Source organism: Martes martes (genome assembly GCF_963455335.1).
Source record: "Martes martes genome assembly, chromosome: 17".
In the NCBI taxonomy this organism is placed as follows: domain Eukaryota; kingdom Metazoa; phylum Chordata; class Mammalia; order Carnivora; family Mustelidae; genus Martes; species Martes martes.
Window position 1 is genome coordinate 47,151,748 of NC_137905.1, and position 13,017 is coordinate 47,164,764.

At 57.1% G+C, this 13,017-nt stretch overlaps 1 protein-coding gene across 2 annotated transcripts in view; it reads left to right on the forward strand.

Annotated features, from left to right (window-relative positions):
* GRIK5 (glutamate ionotropic receptor kainate type subunit 5) overlaps positions 1-13,017 on the forward strand; it is a gene marked incomplete at both ends in the record, with an annotated part of 48,021 nt that overhangs the window by 17,071 nt on the left and 17,933 nt on the right. The window contains 3 exons of one of the 2 annotated variants that reach the window (XM_080829151.1): positions 11,939-12,055; positions 12,250-12,359; positions 12,716-12,889. In XM_080829151.1, the coding sequence (XP_080685277.1) occupies positions 11,939-12,055; positions 12,250-12,359; positions 12,716-12,889 (401 nt within the window). The remainder of the gene's footprint in view (positions 1-11,938; positions 12,056-12,249; positions 12,360-12,715; positions 12,890-13,017) is intronic. The other variant, XM_080829152.1, reaches the window with a different exon arrangement.

Here is a 13,017-nt window from a genome sequence, read left to right on the forward strand (position 1 = left end):
GGATAATGATGCCTCTCAGGTTTGTCCTGAGGGTTTCAGGGACCGAGGACAGCACCACCCATGCTGCTTGTCAGAGGCAGGAGATCTCAATACATAGTCCCTCTTTTTATTCCAGGCAGGAGAAACCATGTGGGTGAGGGCCTGGAGCCAGAGCTGTGCCAGGGGAGACACACCTGCCCCAGCCAGCCAGGGCGGGTGTGCAGAGTAGGGACGGATAGCTATGAACAGTCAGGGAAGCCTTGACATTGGACTTGGCTGAGGGCATGAAGGATCCTCACCCTCATGTCTCTTCCATCCCAGAATTCAGTGCATCCAAGTCCCTGAATGTCACCGGGGTAGACTTGAGAAGGCCACTTTACGTGACAAGGGCATTTATTCCTTAGGGCACTGATTTTCAAGAGCTATTTTGACTGCAGAACCTTCCCCCCCCCACCCCAGTTGAAGGCACCCTCAGAAGCCAGGACAAAGCAGAATAGCTGTGGCGGGGGCAGGGCTGGGGGGGTGTCCCTGGGGTCCTGGCGGCTAGGCCCTCTCCCACCCCACCCCACGAGCAGCCCCGAGGCACTGCCTTGCCGCTGCTGGCCTGTTTGAAAGCTTCTGTCCCGGGTGGGTTCTCGAAGGGCCCGCAGCCAGAATCCAAGAAGGCAGAGGGCATGCAGAGCTGGCGGCCTGGCACCCCCACCCCCCGACTTCCATTTCTACATCCTGGTCCTCAGCCACATGGGCTCAGAGCATTCTTCAGGGTCCCCGGAAATAGGCAGGTGGCAGGAGAGTAGCCCCCAGCCTGAGTCCCTGTAGTTTCTTCATCAACAAGTAAGTAGGGAATAGTCCTCTTTGCAGCTGCATGACCTTGGGGAAGCGCCTCAGGCCTGCCCCGCAGCAGGGGCGGGGGATTTGGGAGATTCCAAGTGGTGTCTGGGGGTGGTGTCTGGGCTAGGACAGCACAGAGGCCCGGAGCTTTCCGGATGCGCGGGCTTGTCATTGTGATCCTGAGTCCTGTTGGTATCTTGACTGTGCTGCCTACTTGCTGTGTGACCTTGGGTGGGTTCCTTAACCTCTCTGCGATGTTTCTTCAACAGTAAAATTGGAGAGATAATGGTAGCTAGTACACACCGCGATCTTGAGCGTGAAACGTGTTCTTCCCAGGGCTTAGAACAGGTGCCTGGCTGGTCGTGGGAGCTGTAAGCATGGGCTCCGCTCACGTTCTTATTAATGTTATTTCGACTGGCTCGGCCAGCACCCGCATACATTCGTGGGTTTGTCTGTTCCCCAGCCGGCTAGCATTCGCTGAGGGCCTACTGTATACCAGGTGCTGTGCTATGCCCTGGGGGATACAATAGCCAGGCCTGACCTTGCTCTAAATGAGCCTGGCTGTCAGCAGGGGGTTTGTGGCGCACCCCCAAAGGTCTCAACCTGGCTCAAATGAGGAAACAGAATCACTGGGGGTGGGGTGGGGTCAGGATGACCTGCAGGGAGGTAGGGGGATGACAAGGATGGAGACAGGGGGAGGCTGAGAGCGCCAGGGCTTGGTGACAGCCTGGGGCGGGGAACTCTAGAGAAAGGACAGAGCCTCTCCGTTGCTCGTTGCTCGTTGCTCGGGCAGCTGGCTGATGGCGATGACATTTAGGGAGAGAACACTGGAGGAGGAGCGGGCTGGGAGCGCGAAGGATGGGTGGGGCTTGGCCCTGCAGAGGCTCAGCTGCTTGCCTGCCGTGGGATGGCCACGGACACAGAGCTTCATGCGGGTCCTCACTGTGACCTCCTGGGCGGCTGCAGCAGCAGCTGCCTTTGTCGTCACCACCCCCCATGCCAGAGGCTTTTCAAGTGTTACTTAAAGGACCTCCCACTGCTGCCCCGGGGATCAGAGGCAGAGGGACTTGCCCCCCTCACAGAGGGTCTGCAGCCAGGAGGTCTGACCCAGGGCCTTTCCCAGACCCCCAGCAGGGACTCGGGAAGCCTGGGGTAGACAGGAGGATGCGTTCACCCCATGCTGGGGACTTACCCAAGTGTTTTGAACCATGCGAACGCCGCCCCACAAGGAGGGCCAGTTTTCTCTAATGGTGAGTGAGACACCAAGACATCACGTCCAGACCACACGGCTAGCGACCAGCAGAGCCAGGGCTGGCCCCATCAGGCTGGCCTGGAGCTGACAAGTGACTCCAGATGGAAGCCAGCCCAGGGTGCCGGAGTCTCCCCGGTCACCCCACCCGTCCCCAGGCCAGTCTTGAATTATCGTCCATTTAGTGCACCCAGTGGCCACTGCAGGAATTGGCCTGTTCCCTGTCCTCTCTGTGTGACTTCAGGCTCCCGCCCCTCTCCCAGCCTCCTCACTGGCCTCTTGGCCTCCCAGCTTTCTCCATTATGCTGTGTCCTCCAGTAGGATCCTCTACAGTGCAAGTCTGACCTGTCATTCCTGGGCTGTCGCCAGAGTGCCTCTCCTCCAACCCCCCCCCCCGCCCCCATAAAAATCTGTGCCCTCCGGCCCCGCCCTCAAGGACAAAGCAGCTATCTTAGGGTGTTCTGGGGAAGCAGACGCTGAGTGGAGATTAGTAGGCAGGAGGCCCCCTTGGAAACCAGCCCTGGGAGGGCAGGAAGGAGTGGGCCGGGCAGAGGAAGGAGCAGAGCTGTGATGCAGCTCTGACTGGGCCTCAGCTATCCCCCAGGCATCTCTGGCTGAGGTTGGGTGGGGGGCAGGCCTTTATAAACCCCACCGACCTGTGATTGGAGGGGACCATCCTTAGGGAGGCTCTTCTGCCCACCGAGCTGAGAGCTGAGAGCCCTGAGCCACCGGCACGCTCGGCAGCCAGAGCCATCAGTGCCGGATCCCGAGGGAGAGTCTGAGCAGCCTCTGCTGTGGCCTGACAGTCATGAGCTCATTTGGGGTCAGGCAGGGCTGGCTTCTGCTGCCTGCATTCCCATGTGGTCCCCGCAAGCCAGGTCCCCTCTCTGGACTCGATGTCCCCTCTTGAAATGGAGATGATATTACCTCCATCACAGAGCTTTGGGGTGAGGAGTGGGTGAGGGAGAGTATGTGGTCCCAGAGTGGAGCCTGGATCACGGGGGACCTTGCAGGGTAAGGAGCTGGGATGTTATTTTCACTGCGTGTGAAGCCAGTGGAAGGGTTTAGGCAGGGAATGTGCTGTGAGCTAATTGGTTTTCTCTCTTTTTTTATTGAGGTCAAGTTCATATAACATAAAACGAATCATTTTAAAGTGTATAACTCAGGGTCAGGCAGCCTATTCACGGTCACCTCTACCTCATGCTAAAAACATTTTCGTGAGCCCCAGAGAAATCCCCATACCCGTGTAGCAGTCAGCTCCCATTCCCCTTTACCCCGGCCCCTGGCAACCACCAGACTCCTATCTGCCACTGCCAGTCTCTCTGTCTCCATGGATTTACTTATTCTAGGTATTTCCTGTAAATGGCATCACCCGCTACGTGGCTGTCTATGTGTGGCTGCTTTCACTCGGCATCACGTGTCCGTGTGGAAGTGTGGATCAGTTACCACCTTTTCTAGGGCTGAATAATGTTCCACGGTATGGAAGTATGACCTTGATTAATTTTTAAATCATTTAAAAGTGATTACTCTGGTTGCTCTCTTGAGAAATCACCGTAGTGGGGCAAAAGCAGAAATAGGATTCTCCATTTAGAAGTCTGTCGGAAGGTCCAGGAGACAGAAGACAGGGGCTGATACTCCGGCAGCGGCCGTGTCAGGGGTGCTCAAGAGGGAGAGAGGAATCAGGGGTGGCTGCAGAGTGTGGCCTGAGCAGCTGGGTGGGTGGCAAGGCCAACTCCTTCCCTGGGGAGGATGTGGGAGGCGCAGTTTGGGGGGCTTGGGGAAATAGGGGGTTATATCTCTGGGCAGGGATCGCTTGAGGTGACGATCCGAAACTCCAGAGGAGAAATATGACTTCCATCGTGCAGCTGAAGATGAATTATTTAACTCATCCCCTGTCTGGGTGGTTTCCTGTGTTTGCCGGTGTAGACACGGTCACCGTCCCCTGGGCCCGTGGATTGGTGGGCGTGTTCCTGAAGGAGAAACTCCTAACCGCAGAAGCACCGGGTCAGAGAGCGTGAATGTTTTTTAAGCAGAGAGAGACTGCCAAATGGATGCTCAGAAAGATTCTGCCAATTTATATTCCCACCAAAAGTGCACGAGAATGTCACATTTCCCACACTCTTGCCAACAAGAGGTATTATCAATCTTTAAAAAAAAAACAAAAAAACAAAAAAAACCTCTGCCCAAAGGCCAAAAATAAGAGCTTATCGTTCCCACCTAAATAGAACGTTACCTGGCTGCCGATACTGATCCTCAAGCAGACAGACTGTAATTCACGGAAGCATGGTTTTGTACTCTGTTGTTTCCAGGCATTTTTTATTTGTTTGTGCCGTTATAAACAACCATAAGCAGACATCTTTGTGCACGAAAGCTTTGCCTGCACTGCAGCTGATTAGGACCGATTCTGCAGATAGAGTGACGAGGTCAAGGAGGAGGACCCTCTATGGCTTTTGTTATAGGTCCTCAAACCACTTTCCAGAAAACCTGCAGTGGGTCCGATGCAGGCTCCTTCTCACACAGAAGGTTTTTGGTTGGCTTTTATTTATTTTTTAAAATTTTTAAAAAAGATTTTATTTGTTTATTTGACAGAGAGAGAGATCACAAGTAGGCAGAGAGGCAGGCAGAGAGAGGGGGAAGCAGGCTCCCCATTGAGCAGAGAGCCCAATGCGGGGCTCGATCCCGGGACCCTGAGACCATGACCCGAGCCGAAGGCAGAGGCTTAACCCACTGAGCCGCCCAGGTGCCCTTTGGTTGGCTTTTAGAAATTGAGACACCTGTCCCCCACCCCCCCCCGGTCATTTTTACAGATGGCAGAGCACTTTGATTTTTCCTGCTCTGCCTAGTGGGCCACAGTGGGCCTGGTCAGGTGATGGACGGAGTCTGAGTCCAAGTTCAGCTTGGAAAGGGCCTGACAGGTCCACAGACCCACCTTGAGTTTTCCCAGGTCCCACTTGTATACTTGGAAGAGATCTGCATGGCCCTCAAATCAGGGCCCTTATGGTAAAAGAGCCAAGCGGAAGCTCCTAGAATTGCCCGTCTTTCTCAGGATAGGAACCCCAAAAGCAGTTCTACATCCTTTGGGGGGAATCGCAGAGATCGGTGCTGCCATGCACGGCTTGAAGGAAGCAGAGGTAATGACCTCATCCCCAGTCAGCTGGCCGGTTCGGCCCGTGCAGAAGGCGGATGGATCTTGGCCGATGACTGGGGATTATTGTCAACGGAATCCAGGCGGTGACTCCAACTGCAGTCGCTGGCCCAAATGAAGTGTCTTTCCTGGAGCAAGTCAACACAGCCCTTGGCAGCTGGCGTGAGCTGCTGACCTGGCAAACGCGGTTTTCTCCAGCCTGCTTTCTGAGGCCCACCAGAAGCCTTCCGTCTCGCCTCGGGGCGACATCCGTTCCCTCGCCTTCCGCCGTCACCTAGGCTGTGGAGGACTTGATCTGGACAGTGTCACCGATCGGATCTCGTGAGCGGGAAGTCACATTTAAGGGGGTCGGCAATAAAGCCGCCCAGTTTCCGCGGGTCAGGGTCCGAGTGGACACGAAAACACCACCAGCTACCGGAACGGAATCCCATCAGCTCCTTGGACAGAGCGCATTTGATACAAAGAACTGTTACCTAGAGGTCGAGTGGTTAAACACAGGACTGAAAGCGCAGAAAGCAAAGGAAGGGACCCTGGAGTAAGGGGTGCAGGGAACAGCCACCTTCCTGAGGCCTCGGGACGGGGAAGGAGCTGGAAAGGTGAAAACTCAGAAACCCAGACGAGAGGCCTCACGGAGCTGAAACTCGGGCTTCTGAGGAGGGGCCGCTGTGTGTCTGGTACCGGTGACGTGTGGTGGGGCTCGGGGATTTGGAAGTGAGTTGTGTGCCTGCTTCAGCCCACTTACCAAACACCCCACATGGCTTTTCACTCTGAGGGAGGCTCGGAGTGCACGAAGGCGCTGTGACAGATCACAGCCGATCTGCCTCCTGGGCCCGATGACCCAGCAGATCCTGGGATACGCAGAGTGCGGGTGGCAAACGGGGACAGAGGCACCCGGGGGTGACTCACGGCCCAGACCTCTGGGGTTTGAGAGCAGATGGTGCTGTCTTCTGAGGCTCACTGTTCTCCTGAGAAAATGCTCATTGCCGGGCCCTCCCGGAGATTGAGCAGTGAGGGCCCCTGTGGCCTGAGCGCTTCGGCGGCCTGGCTGTTGTCCTTTCTGCGTGAGTCAGGATCCTGCCCTGCCGGAGACAAGACGAGGCGTGAATGAAGAGCTGTTACCATTACCATGGTAACAAAGAGGGTAAAAGTTGAACTCCAACGCAGGGATCAGCGAACTTTTTCTGGAAAGGGCCTGATAGTATTTTCGACCTTCGGGCCATACTGTCACCACGCTCCAACTTTGTTGTTGGATGGAAAACAGTCATAGGCGATGCCTAAACAAGTAGCCAAGGGTGTGTTCCAATAAAACTTTATTCACAAAATCGGGCATTGGACTTGGCCCGAGGGCCGCAGTTTTCACACTCTCACTCTCAGCTCTCATGGAGGTGACAAGGCAGGAACTGAACTGGCTGCTTCCCTAGTTCTGAAGGAGCGAGAGAGGAGCAGAAACTACTGGAAACTGGCTTCTGGAAGCTGGCTGGCACTGGTTTCCCCGGGTGGGGTTGGGGCGGGGCTCGGTGAGGCCGGTTCTGCAAGTGCAGGGAAGCCACAAACTGGATTCATCTGCTGCCCCAGGACAAAAGGCTGCTGCAGGGCCAGCCTTCGCCTTCCTCCCGCCTCGCAGCGTCCCGCTGGCGCCCCCTACTGGCAGAATCTGACAGCTCGTGGCAAAGCAGAACCACGGTTTGCCCAGAGCTGGGATAGTTTGGGGCTGGGGGATGCTCACCAGCGCGTTGCTTGACTTTTCGGGATTGAGACAGCCTCCCCGCCCCCACCGTTTCTACAGATGGCTCATCATTTGGATTTTTCCTGATTTCATTCCAGAGATTAGATGTCAGTGTCCCCTTGTGGAGGAAAATCTTCTGTAAGAAATAGGTGACTCCGCTAGGAAATTTAGGGTGAGGAGGAGGAGGTGGCACGAGAGTTCCAAAGGCTCTAAGAGGACCTTACCAGAGTTTGCAGGGCTTAAGGATGTGTCTGTCCTCTCTTCGGAACAAAGTCCAAACCTGACCACTTCTTTCCACCACTACCCAGCCGCCCCCCCTCCCAAGCATTTCCATGGACTTCATTTGGTCCCCAAGACCCTTGCTTTCACTCTTGTCCCTGTGGTGTGTTCTCATGGTGGCCAGATCACCTCACCCCCTGCTCACACCTTCCGATGTGGCGTCCTGTGTTGTCCTGGGAGTAGAATCCAGCCCCTTCCCTTGCTCCATGCTTCCTTCACGTTTGTCCTCCAGACCTCCCTGCAGCAGGGAGTGTGTCCAAACTAGCGTCTTCCAGCAATCTCGAGCCCCTTGCCCTGCTTTATTTTTCTTCATAGCCCTTGTCGCCACCCGCCATTTCATGTTCATCTTCACTGCTGGATCCCCAAAGCTAGAACCGTGCTTGGTGGGGGATGGGTGTTCCCAAGTATTTGTTAAGTAGGTAAATGAGTGGTTGGACAGGCAGAATGGGCAGGGTGACTGCAGCGGGGGGATGCAGGGCAAGGTGGTGGGTGTTTTAGCCTGTTTGTGCTTCTGTAACAGAATACCGCAGGCTGGGGGGCTGCTGAACCACAGAAATCTATTTCTCACTGTGCCGGAGACGGAGGAAGTCCGAGATCAAGGTGCCGGCAGATTTGGTGTCCGGTGAGGGGCCTCCTCCTGGTTCACAGCCAGCCATCTTGCTGTGCCTCATGTGGTGGAGGGCGCGAGGAAGCTTTCTGGATGGAATGGGACAAGGGCACTAAATCCGCTCGTGAGCTTCCGTCCTCATGACATCCTCACCTCCCAAGGCCCGCCTCCTAACACCGTCACGTTGGGGGATCACACGCGTTCAGTATGTGGCGGGGGTTGGACGCTGGGTGGCACAGGGCCTCAGGGGGCTGGGTGAGGAGTACGGGGGACGGCGTAAGGGGAGTGGGAGTTGCCAGGTTTAAGCAGGGCTGCCGTGACCGAGGCTGTAGTTTCTGGGGCCCCATGGGCGGCTGGCTGAGCTTTCCAGTCCTGAGACATGGTGATAGGGGCAGGAGCAGGGCAGTGAAGTTGGAGGAAGCGATCGATTCTGGAAGTGTGGACAGAAGCAGTGAGGGCTGGAGAGATGACAAGGATGATATTGGGGAGAGGGTGGGGGCTTCTGCCTGGGATGACCCCAGGGACAGGGTGGGGGCTGAGTTTGCTGGCTGTGTGTTGACAGGAATTTCAAGGACCCGTTCCCTCTAGTCACATGCAAAGCACCCATCTCCTGAGCTCCCCGGGACCTGGACCCTGACCTCCGATGCTGCTGGCCATGGAGGGTGGGGACAGTGGACAGGCGAAACCCTGAGAGGGGGGCCAGTTCTGAACCCCGGGGTCAGCTATAAGCCAGGAGCTTACCTCCACTCTGCTTCCGTTTCTTCACGTGTGAAATGGGAAGGATGGTTCCCTGACAGGGCTGCTCTGGGGACTCCATGAGCTACTCTGGGCGGGGGGAGCCCTGAAACAGTGGCCATGAGGTATGTGCTGTGTGAGGGTGAGCCTCTGGGCCCAGGCAAGGTTCCGTGAAGCATGGGGAAGGAGAGCGTTGTCTGTCTGGATCACTCTGGAGGGCCCCGGAGGGGGGGACACATTCCTGGTTCTTCCCTGGGGGCAGACACGGCGCCTCCAGCCTGCCCTGCTTCTGCAGGTTTCATTGTGGAGGGCAGAGATGCAAACAGATGTTTTCCAAACTGAGCTAAAGGCTGTGGTAGATCCGAGGGCGTTTAGCCCAGGAGGGTCTAGAGAAGGTGCCACAGAGGAGGGAGGGTTCAGGGGACCCTGTCGGGGTGGGTGGGATCCAGTTCTGCTGTGCAGAGTGGGGCGCTCCATGCAAAGGCAGTGTTCACTGAGGTGGAGGCCGGAAAGCAGCTGAGTGAGACGAGGTGAGAGGCTCAGAAGGATGGTGGGGAATCGTGGTAGCCCTGACCAAGCTCAGAGAGGCCAGGCTTGGTCAAAATCCAGCAGTGTTTGTTGGGAACCCCTGTGTAGGTTCTGGGCTGCACCTCTAACCAGATAGGCAAAGAACTGGTAATTTAGTAGGAAAGCTAGTCCATGAATAAGCAAACAGGCAGGGTCATCTCCAGTAGTGCAAAGTAGGATATAAAACAGGGTAATGGGTAATATAAGAGAGAGAACCCTGGGGTGGGAGTTAGTGAGGCCTGGAGGCTGCTGTGGGGAGAGCTGAAGGAGGGAAATGTGAGCTAAGTCTTGAATGGTGAGGCAGAGCTCCAGAGGAGCACATGCAACGGCCCTGAGGTAGGGAATGAGCCTGCTTGTCAAAGAGCAAAAGGCAGCCATTGTGGCTGGAGCCAAGTGGGTGAGGGGAAAGGGGCGTGAGGCGAGGCCAGCAGGTGGTGAGTCTCAGATCACCAGGGCCTCTTGGCCATGAAAGGGATTTGTTGCAGGGACATTGCAAAGCCACCCAGGGCTTTCAAGCAGGGGAAATTCCATTTGGACTATGGGGTCCTGAGTGGTGTTTGGGGGCTGGTGAGGTGGCTGGTGCGGTTGTGAGGAGAGCGACTCTGACAGTCAGGGCCTGGACGGGGGGGATGGACTGGAGTGGACAGATCTGAGGTGCGTTTTGGCAGCAGAGTCTCCACCCTTGCTGCTGGAGGAGATGTAGAGAATTCGGGAAAGGGAAGAAACGGGTTTGGCCTAGGTGTTGGCCTGAGGCGAGCTGTCCAGAGTGGGTGAGGGGGCCAGGGAGCAGAGCGAGGCATGGAGCAGAAGGGCACTGGGAGCGCTTTGGGGAGGAAGAGGGCCCCTGGAGCCCGGCCTAGCGACCAACAGCCCCTTCCTGAGCCCCGTCTGCGAAGCTGCTGCCTCCTGCTTTCTGAAGGGGAGACTCGGGCCCCTAGGAAGGGCCTTCCCGGGGTGCACCTCCTGTGGGTGCATCTAAGTCATAGTATTCCTGTATTAGCTGACATCATTCCTGGTAGTTCACATATTAGTCATAAGAGTGGCGGGTGTGTAAGAAGAGGCAAGAAGCTCCTTACTTTCACCCTCTGGGAATTCCCAAGGGTACGCCTCCCCCACCCCGATCCAGCTGTGTTTTGGGCCCCTGACACAGTTTGCCACCTCTGGATTCTGCCCTGGGGCTGGAGCCGCGTCCCTCGCCCTATGGTAGCTGTTTGACCTGGGCCTCACTTGCGTCCACACCTGTGTTACCTCGTATGCTCTGTGTGTCAGCCGCTTCTGTGAGTGTGTGTCCCCCCGGGTCGGTGAGCCGGGCCCTCTATTCTTATTTTAGCCCTATGGGTCTCTGCTTGAATTTGGAGTCAATTCTGGGGTCCAGTGGAGGTGTGGGGGATAGTCTATATGCCTGGAAGGGGTGTCCTGGGAGCTGGGTCCCGACGCCGGGACCGGGAGTGCTGTGTGAGACATCTCATCCAACCCCGTCCCCATTTTGCAGAGGAGCAAACTGAGGCCCAGAGACATGGAAGCCCCTGCCCGAGGTCACCCAGAGAACCCAGGGCAGAGCCGGGGCTCCCCATTCCCACACCAGGCCCTTTCTAGCACCCTGCCCTGCCCGCTCCGTCATGTATGTACACATGTGAGGGCCATGTGTGCCTCGAGGGAACGCCCCTCCCCTGTGTGTCTCCACTGCTCCCTACGCTGTGTCGAGGGCATGAGTCTGTCTGCCTGCGCCCGTGCTGCTAGTACATTGCTGGGCCAGCCTGTGTCTCAGCCCGTGTGTGGGGATGTGGCGTGGTGTACACACATCAGTGGTGGCACACGCGTGACCTGACACAGTGCTCACGTGTGCTGAGTGCAGTGGGAAGGGTGTGCAAAATGCTGGCTTTTTCCCAGTCTTCTGTCCGGCCCACAGCTAAAGGCCAGCTCAGTCCCCTTGAGCTAGAGCAAAAGGACCTTCTGGATGAGGGATTCTGCATATGCCCACCAGACGCTAATATGAGCCCTTCTCTCTGTCCCACCCCTTCGGCTCCCCACCCTCGCCACCTCAGACCTGGACCCCAGGCACTCCTCCCCAACTTGAGACCATATGCAGCTCCCCCTGCGGTCATTCTGTTGGTTGAGCCGGGTGCCGGTCCTGTCTAGGAGGTACCTTGATGCACATGTGTAGGTCACCAGTGCCAGCTGATGGCAGGAGAATCGAGGTCTCACCTCTGCGTTAAGGTCCACCACCTGCTGCCTTTACTGACGAATGTCTTTTCCTCTCTGAGACTCAGTTTCTCCATCTATAAAATGGGGCTAGTAGTGACCAGCCCTCTGGGCTGGAGCTGTTGGAAGGAGGACTCAAGGTAATCCATAGAAAGTGTTACCTAGCGTGGACCCTGGCGCAAAGTCAGCACGTAGTGAATGTTGCATGTCGTGAGCCATAGAGACAGAAGAGGCCTGAAGAGAGACCTGAGCGGGTCAGTGTCCTGGGATCTCAGTGCCCATGTCACATTCTCCCCAGGACCTGGTGACGGGGGATGCGGGAGCTAAGCGGGTCTGTGGCAGCTTTTGAAGACAGGGCCTTCACAGTGAACTTGACAGGATAAAGAGGGGCGGCTGGGCAGGGAAGGGGCCACAGGAGCCTATCCCAGAGACGTGAGATGACAGGGGTCCAATTCTGGGTCCCAGATGCCGTTCTGGAATGAGTGCGTGCTCCCGGCCCCTTTGGTCCCTCTCCTTTCTCTTTGCTGGCCTCTTGGGAATTTTCTCTGTGCGTATCTCCCTAACTGCCCGTCTGTCTCCCTGGCCCACCCCGCTGCCCCCACCTTGCTTCCCCTCCAGCAGAAGGCGGACCTGGCTGTGGCTGCATTCACCATCACAGCGGAGCGGGAGAAGGTCATCGACTTCTCCAAACCCTTCATGACCCTGGGGATCAGCATCCTCTACCGAGTGCACATGGTATGGCTCCCCAGACAGGTGGAGGCTGTGGGGCAGGGGGCTGGCGGTGGGGCCGACGCCTGTGCCCCCAAGGGAAGCAGAGGCTGAGGGCTGGATCCTGAGGGGCCACTCGGGCTCACGGACACCTGGCAGGGCTGGGGCAGGGGACGCACGCGGGTTGGGAAGGCTCCGGGCCTCATGCCCTCTCCCTGCAGGGCCGCAAGCCCGGCTACTTCTCCTTCCTGGACCCCTTCTCCCCTGCTGTGTGGCTCTTCATGCTTCTTGCCTACCTGGCTGTCAGCTGTGTCCTGTTCCTGGCCGCCAGGTGAGTCCACCGCCTATTACCTAGGAAGAGCCCTGGGGCTGGGGTGTCTGTAACTGACCGGGACATTCTGTGCCAGGCCTCAGACTCCTGGGCCTTCCTTTCTCCCTCTCTCTCTGTTTGCGTGCCCTGTCCCACCTTGTGGCTCTGATTTTGCTCTGCTGTTCTCTCTCTGGGCCTATCCCCTTCCCATTCTCTCTCTTTCTTCCTCTGTTTCTCTCTCTGCACCTCTCTGTGCATCTCTTGCTGCCTCTTCTGTGTGTCTCTGTGCCTCTGTGTTTCTTTCTACTTCTCCTCTTTGTGTGTATTTCCTTTCTACCTTGGCTCCATCCATCCCTCACTCCCATGTCTCTCCACAGGCTGAGTCCCTACGAGTGGTATAACCCCCACCCGTGCCTGCGGGCGCGCCCTCACATCCTGGAGAACCAGTACACACTGGGCAACAGCCTCTGGTTCCCCGTGGGGGGCTTCATGCAGCAGGGCTCGGAGATCATGCCTCGGGCGCTGTCCACGCGCTGTGTCAGTGGAGTCTGGTGAGCAGCCTTCTGTCTGTCCTGCCCTGGGTGGGGAGGGTCCGTTCTGCGGCCTGGGTGGATTCTGGTCCCCCCCACCAGCTGCGTGACAGGGAATGGGGTAGGGAGAGCTGAGTCCCAGCCCTGCC